General features: G+C 36.9%; 1 protein-coding gene across 2 annotated transcripts in view; it reads right to left on the bottom strand.

The window, feature by feature from the left end:
• Nucleotides 1-598: 598 nt before the first annotated feature.
• The window catches only part of LOC128031394 (otoferlin), a 50,275-nt gene continuing 37,308 nt past the window's right edge, over nt 599-13,565 (bottom strand). For both annotated transcript variants that reach the window (XM_052619629.1, XM_052619630.1), the window contains 11 exons: nt 8,402-8,539; nt 8,191-8,318; nt 7,945-8,115; nt 7,473-7,633; nt 7,155-7,297; nt 6,978-7,066; nt 6,802-6,900; nt 5,370-5,611; nt 5,077-5,255; nt 3,090-3,190; nt 599-1,544 (listed from right to left, as the gene is read on the bottom strand). In XM_052619629.1, coding sequence (XP_052475589.1) covers nt 1,364-1,544; nt 3,090-3,190; nt 5,077-5,255; nt 5,370-5,611; nt 6,802-6,900; nt 6,978-7,066; nt 7,155-7,297; nt 7,473-7,633; nt 7,945-8,115; nt 8,191-8,318; nt 8,402-8,539 — 1,632 coding nt within the window. In that variant the 3' untranslated portion in view covers nt 599-1,363. The remainder of the gene's footprint in view (nt 1,545-3,089; nt 3,191-5,076; nt 5,256-5,369; nt 5,612-6,801; nt 6,901-6,977; nt 7,067-7,154; nt 7,298-7,472; nt 7,634-7,944; nt 8,116-8,190; nt 8,319-8,401; nt 8,540-13,565) is intronic.

The raw sequence follows: 13,565 nt of genomic DNA, 5'->3' as shown, positions 1-13,565 counted from the left end.
ATTGAGGACAGGACATTCGGGTGATGAGTGCCAATTTTTTCCCAATTCTGTCCATAGGGGGCGCTAGAACTTCAAACCTCTCATAAGTCTGTTTGATCTTGGTAAAATTTGATGTGGTCTTTAGAGCTAGTTCAAACCAAGCCATGAAAATTTAATTGTAGAAATCAACAGAAAGGGCCACCAGTAGCCATCTGAAATTAAGCAAATAATTTCAGTAAACGATAACTACATGAGACAAAATGTGAAAAAAATGTAGGCCTGCAAAAACTATTCTGATTAATAGTCTTATTCAGATTTGACGACTAATTAAAATATTACACTTTCTAACTAATACATAAAACAAATAGTCACTTCACCTTTTGAAAACTGATATTATTTTACTATTGCACAATTACAATTATTATTATTATACATTACAAATAAATTTGCTACCAAAAGATGACAAAGACATTCTCATTCACCATTTAAATGAACTCTATGAAAGTGACTGACTGATGCATCATTCTGCCTGACATCTTTGTCATGTGGATGTGGAACAAAATTAAAGTAATGAGACATTTTATTTTTGGATAAATTATTTTATTCTCAACGTTGGCTCTATTACAACACTGTTCATATCATATACGTGTCCATTTCTATATCATTTGGATTATATGGTCCAATACATTTTTGGGGTGTGGCCCACAAAAACAAATTTGACTTTTACTTTGGGGGTGCAAAATATGGTACATATGGGCAACTGGTCAGTCTGAGAAAACGTGGTCATTTATTTGTAACTGAGTGACAGATGAAGGTAATGTTCTGCACTAGAGCCGCAGAACAAGAAATGACTCTAGGTCCAGTCTTTCAGCATCAGTCAACAGAAACCACATACCAAAAATCAAACGACATCCCCATGTGACTACTAGCCCAACCAGATTATTCTTCAATGTAGAAGCCGATGAGGAGCAAATCTGAAATATCATTGTTACTTCACACTAACTTCTTTATGATCAAGAAGCAAACAGCTGAATCTTTTCTATTGCTTCCACAAGTGGCAAAGTGAAAAATCACTCACTGTTGTGGGTGAGTTTACAGTGATGTCATTGGACTTTCAGACAGAAAAACAATGTAATAGACCTTGCTATGAAAAAAAGCTAGAGTGAGTTATAGTTAAATTTAACACTAAAATCACACCAACTTTAAACATATAGAACATGAAATATGTGCCAATGAAAACCTAAAGACTGGACAACTTGCTATCAGCTGATGTCTTTTTTTTTTTTTTTCGTCAAATGCAGATATACAAATCATGTTCAATTCATGCATTTCAAACTTACTGCAGAAGAGATCGAGCTCTGATTGAATCTACTGTTTTCTGTTCTTAGACCCCCAGGAGTTTCTTGGCCATATAGCCAGGCATACTGTAGAGGAACAGGGCCAAAATGGCGAGAAGCATCAGCGCCAACACAATTTTGATGACCAGCCACTTGTACTGGTTGCAGATGAGATGGCGGACTGCCTTTAGCGGCATAAGGAACCACAGGAATGTAATGTCTGGACGGCTGGTGGGAAAAAAAACATTGAACAAGCTTTTAAAAATCGGGTTTTAAATCATTTTGAACATGCACAAATTTAAAATGTGTGTCTCATTGATGACATGCAATTTTGGCAGCTAATGGCACACATTAGAGCTCATAGACACGTGAAGTTCTTAAGAGATGCAACGCTAGAATGAAAAGATAGCTGTTTATTCTCTGCTTACAAATGGATGATAAATGGGCCTGTTTATTGTGAAATATTGGACTGGTTTTTGGAGTATAGGTGCAAAAATCTAGGATATTATGAACGGCTTCTAAATAAAATGCATGCCGTTATCTTTATTGATTTATTAGTAGCATCTAAAGCAAACAATAACACATCGTTCAGTGAATAAATTTAGCATCCAACAATCGGAAAAGCCCAGAAACCTTTGAATTGATATAAAAAAAAAAAAAAAAAAAAAACATTTTACATCAGCTCTGGATATGCAGACAAACGTGACTATGTTTTTAGATTTCGTTTGTTTTCTGAAACACGAGCTAACGACTATGATTGGAAAAGAGGTTCTCAACCTAACAAGGTTTTCACCATGTAACCCGGCATGTGATGTGCAGACAATTGACAGTTGACATCTACACATTCAGTGTCATGAGTGTAATAATCAGATGACGTGGCCACTTTGAGATCATGTGTAACCCAAAAGGTATTGACCTAATTGTCAATGGTTCTGAAAATTGAGAAATGGTAAAAAAAAAAAAAAAAAAACCTAGGTTGACCGCTAATCAAATCTACTTAACACTTTCACAAGCACATATTAGCACTAAATGTTTCATCATTACTGACTTGCTATAAAAGTCTTTTGCTAACCCACAAAACAAAAACTATTCAAATCTCAACATTTGAGAGATTCCTTGCCTGTTCTGATCACATTCACAGGACACTTTTAAGGAAACCAAATGCTCTTCCAGCAGCTATTTCCTGGACTCATTGGTATACTCACCTCCTTACCAGTATTTAATACTCAGCTTTACAAACATGATGGATTAAATGGAAATGGCAGCTACTTCTCAAGGTTTTTGGGTATGTGAGGCAACAGCGTAAGCAGGCTGATGTCCGGGGTTAAAAAATCTCTTAAATACTGCATGTTTAAGAGCTTTTGAGATACATTAATGAATATGGGATCTGTAACCTGAAACCTAAAAGAAATATGATTCTAAATTTGTTTTAAAAATCACACCTTAATATAAGGTGGATTATCATTCCTTTTCTGGGAGGTATTAAATTAGGTCATGAGAGATTAATTTAAAACCAGGGTATGCAAAGCCATATTGTTTGGAAAGCTGGAAGCAGGAAAACAAGTTACCATATATTTTCTAACAAGCATTCTTTTTAAACTTTTATTTAAAAAACTGGATGATAGAATGTTTTTTAAAAGAAATTTAGTGATTTAAGTGATTTATAGTGTTTAGTTCAACAAATGAAATGTCTTTATACTTTAGTGAAAGTGAAAAATGACTAGTGGCAAATGACTGAAGCACAGAAGGTAGATGTAAAGATGTTGCTCTTACTTTGGTTTCTCAAGAGGCTCTGGTTCATTGCGTCCTTCACCAGCAGGAGTCTTCTCAGCCTCCTCACCTGTCAGCAGCTGAAGCTCTGCTTCTACTTTACCCTTAAGAGATAATAATAATAATAACTCTTAAACTAATAAAAGTGCTACAAATTCAATTGATGGATTAGGATTAGCATTTATTGTAAAAAAAAACAACTACAACAAAAAGGCACCATAAAAGTTTCATTACAGTAGTCCATAGGACTTGCAGGAGGTCACACGGCTGTCTTGCTTTAGTTGTTCGAATCATGTATCATGTGAGAGATTTTGAATATGTAGAAATGTAAGATTTGAAATTGAAATGCTTGGAAGGGAGCATTTTCAGTAAATCAGTTCATTTTGGTTAGAAAAACCAAGCAATATTGGTCAAACTTTTGGTTAAATTGATGTAGTTACACGCACGTCCTGATTTTGCCAAGTTCGAAGTGTTCCTAGGTCAACATATTTTGTTGACCCTGGAACAACATTTTACTCCAAAAATATATTCTTAACCATATCCCTACACCTAAACCTAACCTTAACCATGAGTAATCCCTAAAATCAGAGGAAATGATAGATGAATGACACTTATGTACAAGCACCAAACACTGATTTTAAGCGTAAACTTCACAAAATCTAAAAACTGGTTCTTCAAATCTGATTGGTTAAACACAATGTTGTTCCAGGGTCAACAACGATGTTGTCCCAGGAACATGTCTCACTTGGTAAAATCAGGTTCTGCGTAGTTACACTTACTTACTATAGTAATCGAGTAAATGATGAATACTTACAAATAACTAAACCATACCTTAACTTTATTCTAATTACAAGTAGGCATTTTAATAATTTGTGTATTTAAATTGTAGCAACATCAACTTAAAACAAAGTGTAATGGAATATTGCACATCTAGCAATCGTAGTCATATTTAATATTCTGCCAGCCAACAGCTGACTGGTCCTGATGTTACATGTTAGCCATTGAATTTGCATGCATTTACATTGTCTTTGCGCTAGTGTTGCTGTGAGTTCACATCAGTTTCTGTCACATTCCTTCCTCCTCCCCAGCACCACCTGTCTAGAGCTGCTTGTGGGGGATTTATGTTTGTCTGTTTGTGCAGCCGCAGCTTAGATGCTCACAGCACATATTTGCATACATCTTATGCTGGGTTCCTTTCACACTACATAGCTGTTTCATGAAGTTCCTATGATTTCCTATCACATGGACTAAACTTCACACTATGCGATCATTACTTATTTGAACAAACACCGATTTGCCTCAGAATTTAGGCTTTTGTCATCAATCTCAAGAAAACCGTTTGTGGGTGAAATTCGGGCACAGAAACATGTAGTGCATATCCGGCAGCATGGTAAGCAGATTTAGCTGTTTAGTTGCACAGTTTCAGCACAGTGCCACCTATTGGTCAGGAGATATGAAAATGTTTTTTTTTCTAATAACTTCTGAATTGTTTGGCAAAATATCACAAGACTGATCTCTTTTGATTCAGTGCAGCATATGGAGTTTAATACCCCCCAAATTTGTTGTAAAATGTCATATTTTATTAATGCATTAGCTTATCATCACAAATTTCAGTATGTGTCATCTGCATCATGATCTTAGGGTACTCTAAAGATTTTGGGGCAGCGCCAACTTTTGGTCAAAAATTATAATGAAATTTCTATGAAATTTTGACATATAACATGGATTATGTCTAGAACATCGATACCAATTATGCCTACTTTTTCATACTCCTCCTAAAAAGTTTGTCTGATTTTCACCAAATTCAACTCTGATCTATCTATCTATCTATCTATCTATCTATCTATCTATCTATCTATCTATCTATCTATCTATCTATCTATCTATCTATATATATATATATTTTTTTTTTCAGTTTTAGTTATTGAAGTACATCAAGTCAAACTAAATGTAAATTAGAAAATAGTGTATTTATGTGCAGGCAACTTACTGTGATTTCCAACTCGTCATTTTCATCTCGTGCCACAAATGGCCACCATCCTTTAATTCTCTTCTGTTTGAAGATGTTGACCATGGGCATGTCTTGCTCGTTTATCACCATGTCAATGGAGCACTGCTTCGATGTCTTTGCACCACGAGGAAATCGATTCAGGTCTAGTTCAATTGCACCTGAAACAGAAACCAAACACATGGGCCGACATGAATGAAGGTCATTAAGTCTGAACTGAATGTAAATTTAATCATACAAAGCACATTAATAATTATAAAAGTACAACAGCACACCCAGGAAGTCATCTGCAGAGAAGTGATCCGCATCCCACACTTGCAAATTCAGTCGGGCAGGAATTTTATACTCAGTCTCATCCCAAGAAAACATGGACTCTTTCTTTGAGATGACGATTTTCTCTTCAGCCTGTAGGTAGTCAAAAGGGTAAATGAAGCGCCAGTTGAAATTGCCCTCTCCCGTCAGAGAGCGATAGTGGACATCTGTGTCCTGTTTGTCTTCTTGTTGACCTTTCAGCCATCTGTTGGTCACAAGTTATGTGAAAAGTTATATTGTGACTAGAGGATCAGTACTTACTGTTTGTGATCCAGCGGCACCTCCATAAGTAGCAAGTCTCACATTTTATATGTTTTATACAGAGCCCCGTGCATGACATGCAAGAAAAAATAAATAAATTGTGCGCACGATTTACTAATTCGTTCCCTCATTTTGCGTTGCGTTGAACGTTTTAGTACATTGAGGGAACGAAATAGTAAATCGTGCACATGATTTAGCCTACTATTTTTTCCTGCACGTCATGTGCGAGACTCCGTAGTTTTATGATTATTTGCAAATAGCATTTCCTCTTTTATGAAAGAGAGGGTCGGGGTGAGCAGAACTCATTAGCATTTAAAGAGACATGCATTGAAACGGGTCGCTGTGGACAGAGCTGTTTTTGACAAGGTTAAAAGGGCATTTTCCATGACCATTGAGCAATTATAACCTATGTATGTTGTAGACTTTTCATGAGGACCCTTAAAAAATCATACGAACTTGGGTATGACAAAATGGGCATCTGATGTCCCCTTTAATGCAAGTAATAAATTATATTTTTTGAGATGATGAGGCAATTATCAGTCTGCTTCTAAAACAAGTCTCAGTAAAGACCCAACAAAATGTTCCTCTTATCGCCCAATTAGCTTACTTAATATAGATTCTAAAATGATTGCCAAGTCCTTTGTATGAGGATTCTGCTGAAAAAACCAAGGTGGAGCAGTACAAGTGATCTATTCTGTAAGACAAGAGTTCTATCCTTTCCGAGTTTAATGAGAAATTTAATGTATAAATGTAATTGTCGTTGGATGAATCACAGAATTGCAATTTAATGTAGTTGTCAAACCCTAGGCTTACTATAGCGTGATCAGTCACCTATGTGAAAGCATTGCTATAGCTGTCTTTTTTAATGAGTTGTTGTATTTTGTGTGTTTTTTTTACCAATGGACCTTGAGTCTGGAAATAAAAGCTGAATGAATGAAATTAACAGACACACACACACACACACACACAAACACACACACTTGTGACGTGGAGGTCAGTGTGAATCTACAATTTTCATAGTCATGAAAATAAAGAAAACTCTTTGAATGAGAAGGTGTGTCCCAAACTTTTGGTCTGTACTGTATATATATATATATATATACACAAGTAATTTGAATGAAAAAGATCCCTTACCCTCTAACAAAAATGTCACTGGATTTTTCCCCCGTGAAGATGTCATCGTCCTCCAGAACGACTTCGTCTGTGTTCCACACGATCACCCTGAGCTCAAATCTGTCCGTGACCAAAACATGTTTAGAATATAAGACTCATCTGTATTTTGCTTAAGAATTTCATTAAGTGCTTCCTACTTCTTTGGCTTCCTCGGTGAAATATCAACAGAGGGTCCAGGTGCAGGCATATCCTTTGGGAACATGTCCACCCACATCTCAATCTTCCCCTACATCAGAAACACTCCCATTCATTAACGGCTCATTAACACCATTTCATTAGCAGACCGCGCTGCCATTTAGGACAGTATCCCTAACCTGCTCCATCCCAGGTTTATCAGGATTCAGGAGAGACCTCGTCTCCACGTGCTCTGGGACGAGTTTGCAGCCGATCCGTGGCATATCTTCCCAGCGGTTTAGTACAGCAAGAGCCAGGTGCTCATCCGTCTGTTTCTTCAATCCTGTCAGGAAAAAAAACATTTGTACATTTCATCTTATGTGCTACTTTCCAATGGGATCTCGTAACTCAGCAAGGAACGAATGAAGCATATTTGAAGCAAATGACTGCATTAATGCAATATGCAGATTTTAAAATATTGCATTTCAAATTGCTTTGTGGATACCAAACGTGCATACCATTTTCATCCTCAATTTCAGTCGGTCCTGTGTAAACTCTGTTCGCCACTTTCACTCGTCCCCCTGGACCGTACTGGGGCGGATCCATTTTTCCATCTTTGCAGAGTTTGGCAAGGATTTGCGTTGGCTTCAGTGGGTCTCTCCACACATTATAGCCATGACTAAAAGGAAAAGTAGGAAACCTTTTATCCAAGTATCCTTTTCTGAAGCCGAAACAGATCCCAGAACCCAGATCATTTTTCCATATATAAAACACTTTTAAGTGATTTATAAGCTTTATTACACTTATTTTATTATCTAGTTATTCATATTTTGTATTAGATAAAAATGAGAAATATCATTTGATAAATGATTTAACAGTTTGCAATGAAATAAAATCTAATACAGAATATTAATACAAAGCTATAATAGTATATAAATGCTATTAAAATAACACAATCCCCAATGTGTTTAGAAGAAGTCTATTACACACATTGCATAGCTGGCACTGAGACCACATGTTGCCCTGTGTTTGCTGTAGTAACGGTTCTCCAAGTCAATCTTTGTCTCCCCAATCAGGTCGTCAGTTCCCACCAAATCCCAGTCGTAGATGGACACGGTGAGGGTGGAATCCATCGGGAATGTCGCTTCAATATCAAAAGACCTGCGAGTTTGAAGTTTGCACTTAATATTAATCAGTTGAAAGCGACCATCAAAATCTCTGTGCTAATGTACTCACTTTCCAAACACAGGGTTGAGTTGTTTAGAGATGTAGTTCTCTTTGTCCTTGATCTCTGTCGTCCCGAGCTTGATGGCAATATATGGGTCGGCCTTCCCATTGATGTCTGCAGGATGCAGTTCTGTTGCCTGAGACAAAGCCACGCATTTTTTCAAATGGCCAAATGGGGAAAAACTCAACGTACTGCTCTAAGCTGTGTAATACTACATACCCTGACAACATAGACTCGGACAATGATGTTAATGGGGTCGTTGTGTGGGATGTTCTGGAACATGCCCATGTTGGAATCAAAGCCCATTTCTCTGGACATCTCATCAAATACAGGGACTTTGTAGATGCACAGGGATCCCTACAGTACACACAGCAAACACAACTGTTGAATACTTTTAGTATATTTGAAGGCTACTCTTAGAGTCACATTATTGGTACACACCTTTACTCCAACATTTTTGTCCAACTGGAAAAGACACCCGTTTCATAGAATGATGTTTACATTGTTGTCGATATAAACATCCACTAAACTGAAATCATCTTGGGCCAGATTCACAAAGACTTTTTTTTAAGAAAGAAGTAAAGACTTTTCACAATTTTAAGCAGAAAAAAAAACTGATTTGCTAGATGTAAACTCACAACTCTGAATTTCTTATATTCTGACTTTCTCATAATTTTGACTTTTCTTCTCAAAATTACGACCAGTTTATAATAATAATAATAATACTGCTTTTGACTTTTATCTCTGAATTTTGAGTTTAGATCTTGCAATTGTTTTTCCACCATGGAATAAAAAATAAAAATGGTAATTGAATCTTTTTTATCTCACAGTTTTTTTCCTGCAATTTTAAGCTTATATCTCACTTTTTTTTTTTCTTTCAGAATAACAAGAAAAAAGTCTGAATTTTGAGATATAAACTGAGAATTGTGAGACAAATTCATCATTACCTTTTTTTTCATAGTTTTGTCTTAAGACCAAGCTAGAAAAGAGATAAAAACATTCTTAAGTATTACAGGAATAATAATAATAATAATAATAAATCTTTATTTGTTTTCTTAAGTGAAAAAATAATAATCATTTAGAAAATGGTAGTTAATAAGAATTATATTCTTAAGAATGCTTCATGAATCTGGCTCCTGACTTCCACTGAATCCATCGTCTTTTTAATGAAATATTTCAATACTTGAGACACATGATATATCAAATTATCAAAAGTTAACAAATTAACTGAATTATGGTTCCCTTTCAAAGGAACTTCGAACTGCGTCCTCTAGGGGCCGCTTTGGGAAACACTTCGTCGTGACCCATGTCTGAAGCATACATTGAAAAAACACCAACTTGTCATTCTCTTCTTCGTCTTCAGTGACTGTTTTGTTTGAAGCATGCATCTAAAAGAACCGGTGAGAGCGATCTTTCTCTGTATATCATGGCGACTATTAGCAAGCGTTTAGACAATGTGTGCATCCGTGCAGAGATGTATAAAGTACTAGAGACCCATACTTGAGTAAAAGTACAAGTGCTCTATCAAAAAAGTGACTTGAGTAGAAGTTGAAGTGCACCACACTTAAGTAGAAGTACTAAAGTATTCAACATTTTTTGTACTTAAGTATTGCAAGTAGTCTATTTTAAAATTTACTACTCAAGTACTGAAAGTAAAAGTAGAAGTATTGTGTTATGTAGCTATTAAAGAAAGTAGTCAAAAGTTTGAACATATTGTTTTTACTATTTCAAATGATTAACCTAAAGGATAATCACAATTCCTTTGACTGTAACTTCTTGTAAACAAAAAACGGTTACTAGAGTTAGTTAGCCCAATTTGCAAAATGATGTCATTAATAACTTACCCTCATGTTGTTTCAAACCCGTAAGACATCAGAGGGTCATTTAGAATTTTTTGAAGCATCGAAAATAGATTTTGGTCCAAAAATAGCAAAAACTACGACTTTATTCAGAATTGTCTTCTCTTCCGTGTCTGTTGTAAGACAGTTAAAAACAAAGCAGTTTGTGATATCCGGTTCGTGAACGAATCATTCGATGTAACCGGATCTTTTTGAAACAGTTCATCAAATCAAACTGAATTGTTTTAAACAGTTCGCGTCTCCAATACGCATTAATCCACAAATGAATTAAGCGATCTTCCCAGATGTCCTTCACTGCGACGCCGGGACACCACGGACCCTGGGTGCATCCACAGCGGAGGATGCGAGCCGGGTCCCGGGCGACTACTTCTCCCCCTCCTGCCTTCGAGCTCTCCATCCAGAACCGCTTCGCTCCCCTCCGCGAGACAGGACGCGACGCTGTGATCATCGGAGACTCCATCGTCCGACACGTAAGTGCTACGTTAGCTGAAGGTAAAGTGCACACTCATTGTTTGCCTGGTGCTCGTGTTCTCGATGTTTCTGCGCAGATACCCGCGATCCTGAAGGACGGCGAGAGCCCCAGAGCGGTCGTGCTTCACGCCGGGGTTAACGACACCACGCTGCGGCAGACGGAGACGCTGAAGAGGGACTTCAGGAGCCTGATCGAGACGGTTCGCAGCACGACGCCCGCGGCGACGATCGTCGTGTCAGGACCACTGCCCACGTATCGACGAGGACACGAAAGGTTCAGTAGACTTTTTGCTTTAAATGAATGGTTGTTGTCATGGTGTAAAGAACAGAAACTGCTATTTGTTAATAACTGGAATCTTTTCTGGGAGCGTCCTAGACTGTTTCGCGCTGATGGATTACACCCCAGTCGAGTCGGAGCGGAGCTTCTCTCTGACAACATCTCCAGGACACTTCGCTCCATGTGACTAGTAAGTCAATTCTCAAATAACCATTATGATGAGTTTTGTTCCACCCGCTTAAATGATAAAAGTACTTGTGCTGTAAAACCTATTAAGACTGTGTCTGTTCCCAGAATAGTGAGGTCAAAATATAAATATAAATATAATGTAGGATCTAGAAAAAATCTTATCGTAATTAAACCAGAAAAATGTAAAGTAAATGAACAAAAACAATTTTTAAAGTTTGGGCTCATAAATATTAGATCACTCACACCAAAAGCAGTTATTGTAAATGAAATGATCACAGATAATAGTTTTGATTTACTCTGCTTGACTGAAACCTGGCTAAAACCAAATGATTATTTTGGTCTAAATGAGTCTACTCCACCAAACTACTGTTATAAGCATGAGCCCCGTCAGACTGGTCGTGGCGGGGGTGTTGCAACAATATATAGTGATATTCTCAATGTTACCCAGAAAACAGGATACAGGTTTAACTCTTTTGAAATACTAATGCTAAATGTTACTCTGTCAGACATGCAAAAGAAATCTAATGTATCTCTTGCTCTGGCTACTGTGTATAGACCACCAGGGCCGTATACAGAATTCCTAAAAGAATTTGCAGATTTCCTCTCAGACCTTCTAGTTACAGTTGATAAGGCGCTAATCATGGGAGATTTTAATATTCACGTTGATAATACAAATGATACATTAGGACTTGCGTTTACTGACCTAATAAACTCCTTTGGAGTCAAGCAAAATGTCACCGGGCCCACTCATCGTTTTAATCATACACTAGATTTAATTATATCGCGTGGAATCGATCTTACTGCTATAGATATTGTACCTCAAAGTGATGATATTACAGACCATTTCCTCGTATCGTGCATGCTGCGTATAACTGATATTAACTATATGTCGCAGCGATACCGTCTGGGCAGAACTATTGTTCCAGCCACCAAAGACAGATTCGCAAATAACCTGCCTGATCTATCTCGACTGCTATTTGTACCCAAAAATACACATGAATTAGACAAAATTACTGACAACATGGGCACTATTTTCTCTAATACATTAGAAGCTGTTGCCCCAATCAAATTGAAAAAAGTTAGAGAAAAACGTACTGTACCATGGTATAACAGTAATACTCACTCTCTCAAGAAAGTAACTCGTAATCTTGAACGCAAATGGAGAAAAACTAACTTAGAAGTTTTTAGAATTGCATGGAAAAACAGTATGTCCAGCTATAGACAGGCTCTAAAAACTGCTAGGGCAGAGCATATACACAAACTCATTGAAAATAACCAAAACAATCCAAGGTTTTTATTTAACACAGTGGCTAAGTTAACAAATTACCAGATGCCACCTGATTCAAATATTCCACCAACGTTAAATAGTAATGACTTTATGAATTTCTTCACTGATAAAATAGATAACATTAGAAATACAATAGCGAATGTAGATTCTACAGCATCTAACACTTCAGTTTCATCCATCGCACCCAAACATAAACTGCAGTGCTTTACAACCATAGGACAGGAGGAGCTAAATAAACTTATCACTGTATCTAAACCAACAACATGTTTATTAGATCCTGTACCCACTAAATTACTGAAAGAGCTGTTACCTGTAGCCGAAGAACCGCTTCTCAATATCATAAACTCGTCGTTATCTTTAGGACACGTCCCAAAACCATTCAAGCTGGCGGTTATCAAGCCTCTTATTAAGAAACCAAAACTAGATCCTAGTGTACTGGCAAATTATAGGCCTATTTCAAATCTTCCATTTATGTCTAAAATTTTAGAAAAAGTTGTGTCTGCTCAATTGAGCACCTTCCTGCATAAAAATGATCTGTATGAAGAATTTCAGTCAGGTTTTAGGCCCCACCATAGCACAGAAACTGCACTTGTTAAAATTACAAATGACCTGCTCCTTGCGTCAGACCAAGGCTGCATCTCATTTCTAGTCTTACTTGATCTTAGTGCTGCGTTCGACACCATAGATCATGACATACTCATAGATCGATTACAAAACTATACAGGTATTCAAGGGCAGGCTCTAAGATGGTTTAGATCCTACCTGTCCGATCGCTACCATTTTGTTTACTTAAATGGGGAGTCATCTCATTTATCATCAGTAAAATATGGAGTGCCACAAGGATCCGTCCTAGGTCCCCTTCTATTTTCAATATACATGTTGCCCCTTGGTAATATTATTAGAAAATACGGAATTAGCTTCCACTGTTATGCTGATGATACTCAGCTATATATATCAACGAGACCAGATGAAACTTCCCAATTATCTAAGCTAACAGATTGTGTTAAAAATGTAAAAGATTGGATGACAAAGAATTTTCTCCAATTAAATTCGGATAAGACGGAGATATTAATTATTGGACCAAAAAACACTACACAGAATCTTGTAGATTACAATCTGCAACTAGACGGATGTACTGTAACTTCCTCTACAGTCAGAAATCTGGGTGTTATATTAGACAGCAATTTGTCTTTTGAAAATCATATTTCCAATGTTACAAAAATTGCATTCTTCCATCTTAGAAACATTGCCAAGCTACGAAACATGTTATCTGTTTCTGATGCAGAAAAGCTAGTTCAT

The sequence above is a fragment of the Carassius gibelio genome, chromosome A17 (genome assembly GCF_023724105.1).
Source record: "Carassius gibelio isolate Cgi1373 ecotype wild population from Czech Republic chromosome A17, carGib1.2-hapl.c, whole genome shotgun sequence".
NCBI classification, from domain to species: Eukaryota; Metazoa; Chordata; class Actinopteri; order Cypriniformes; family Cyprinidae; genus Carassius; species Carassius gibelio.
The sequence above is the reverse complement of the archived record's forward strand: the minus strand, read 5'-3'. Positions and strand labels throughout refer to the sequence as shown.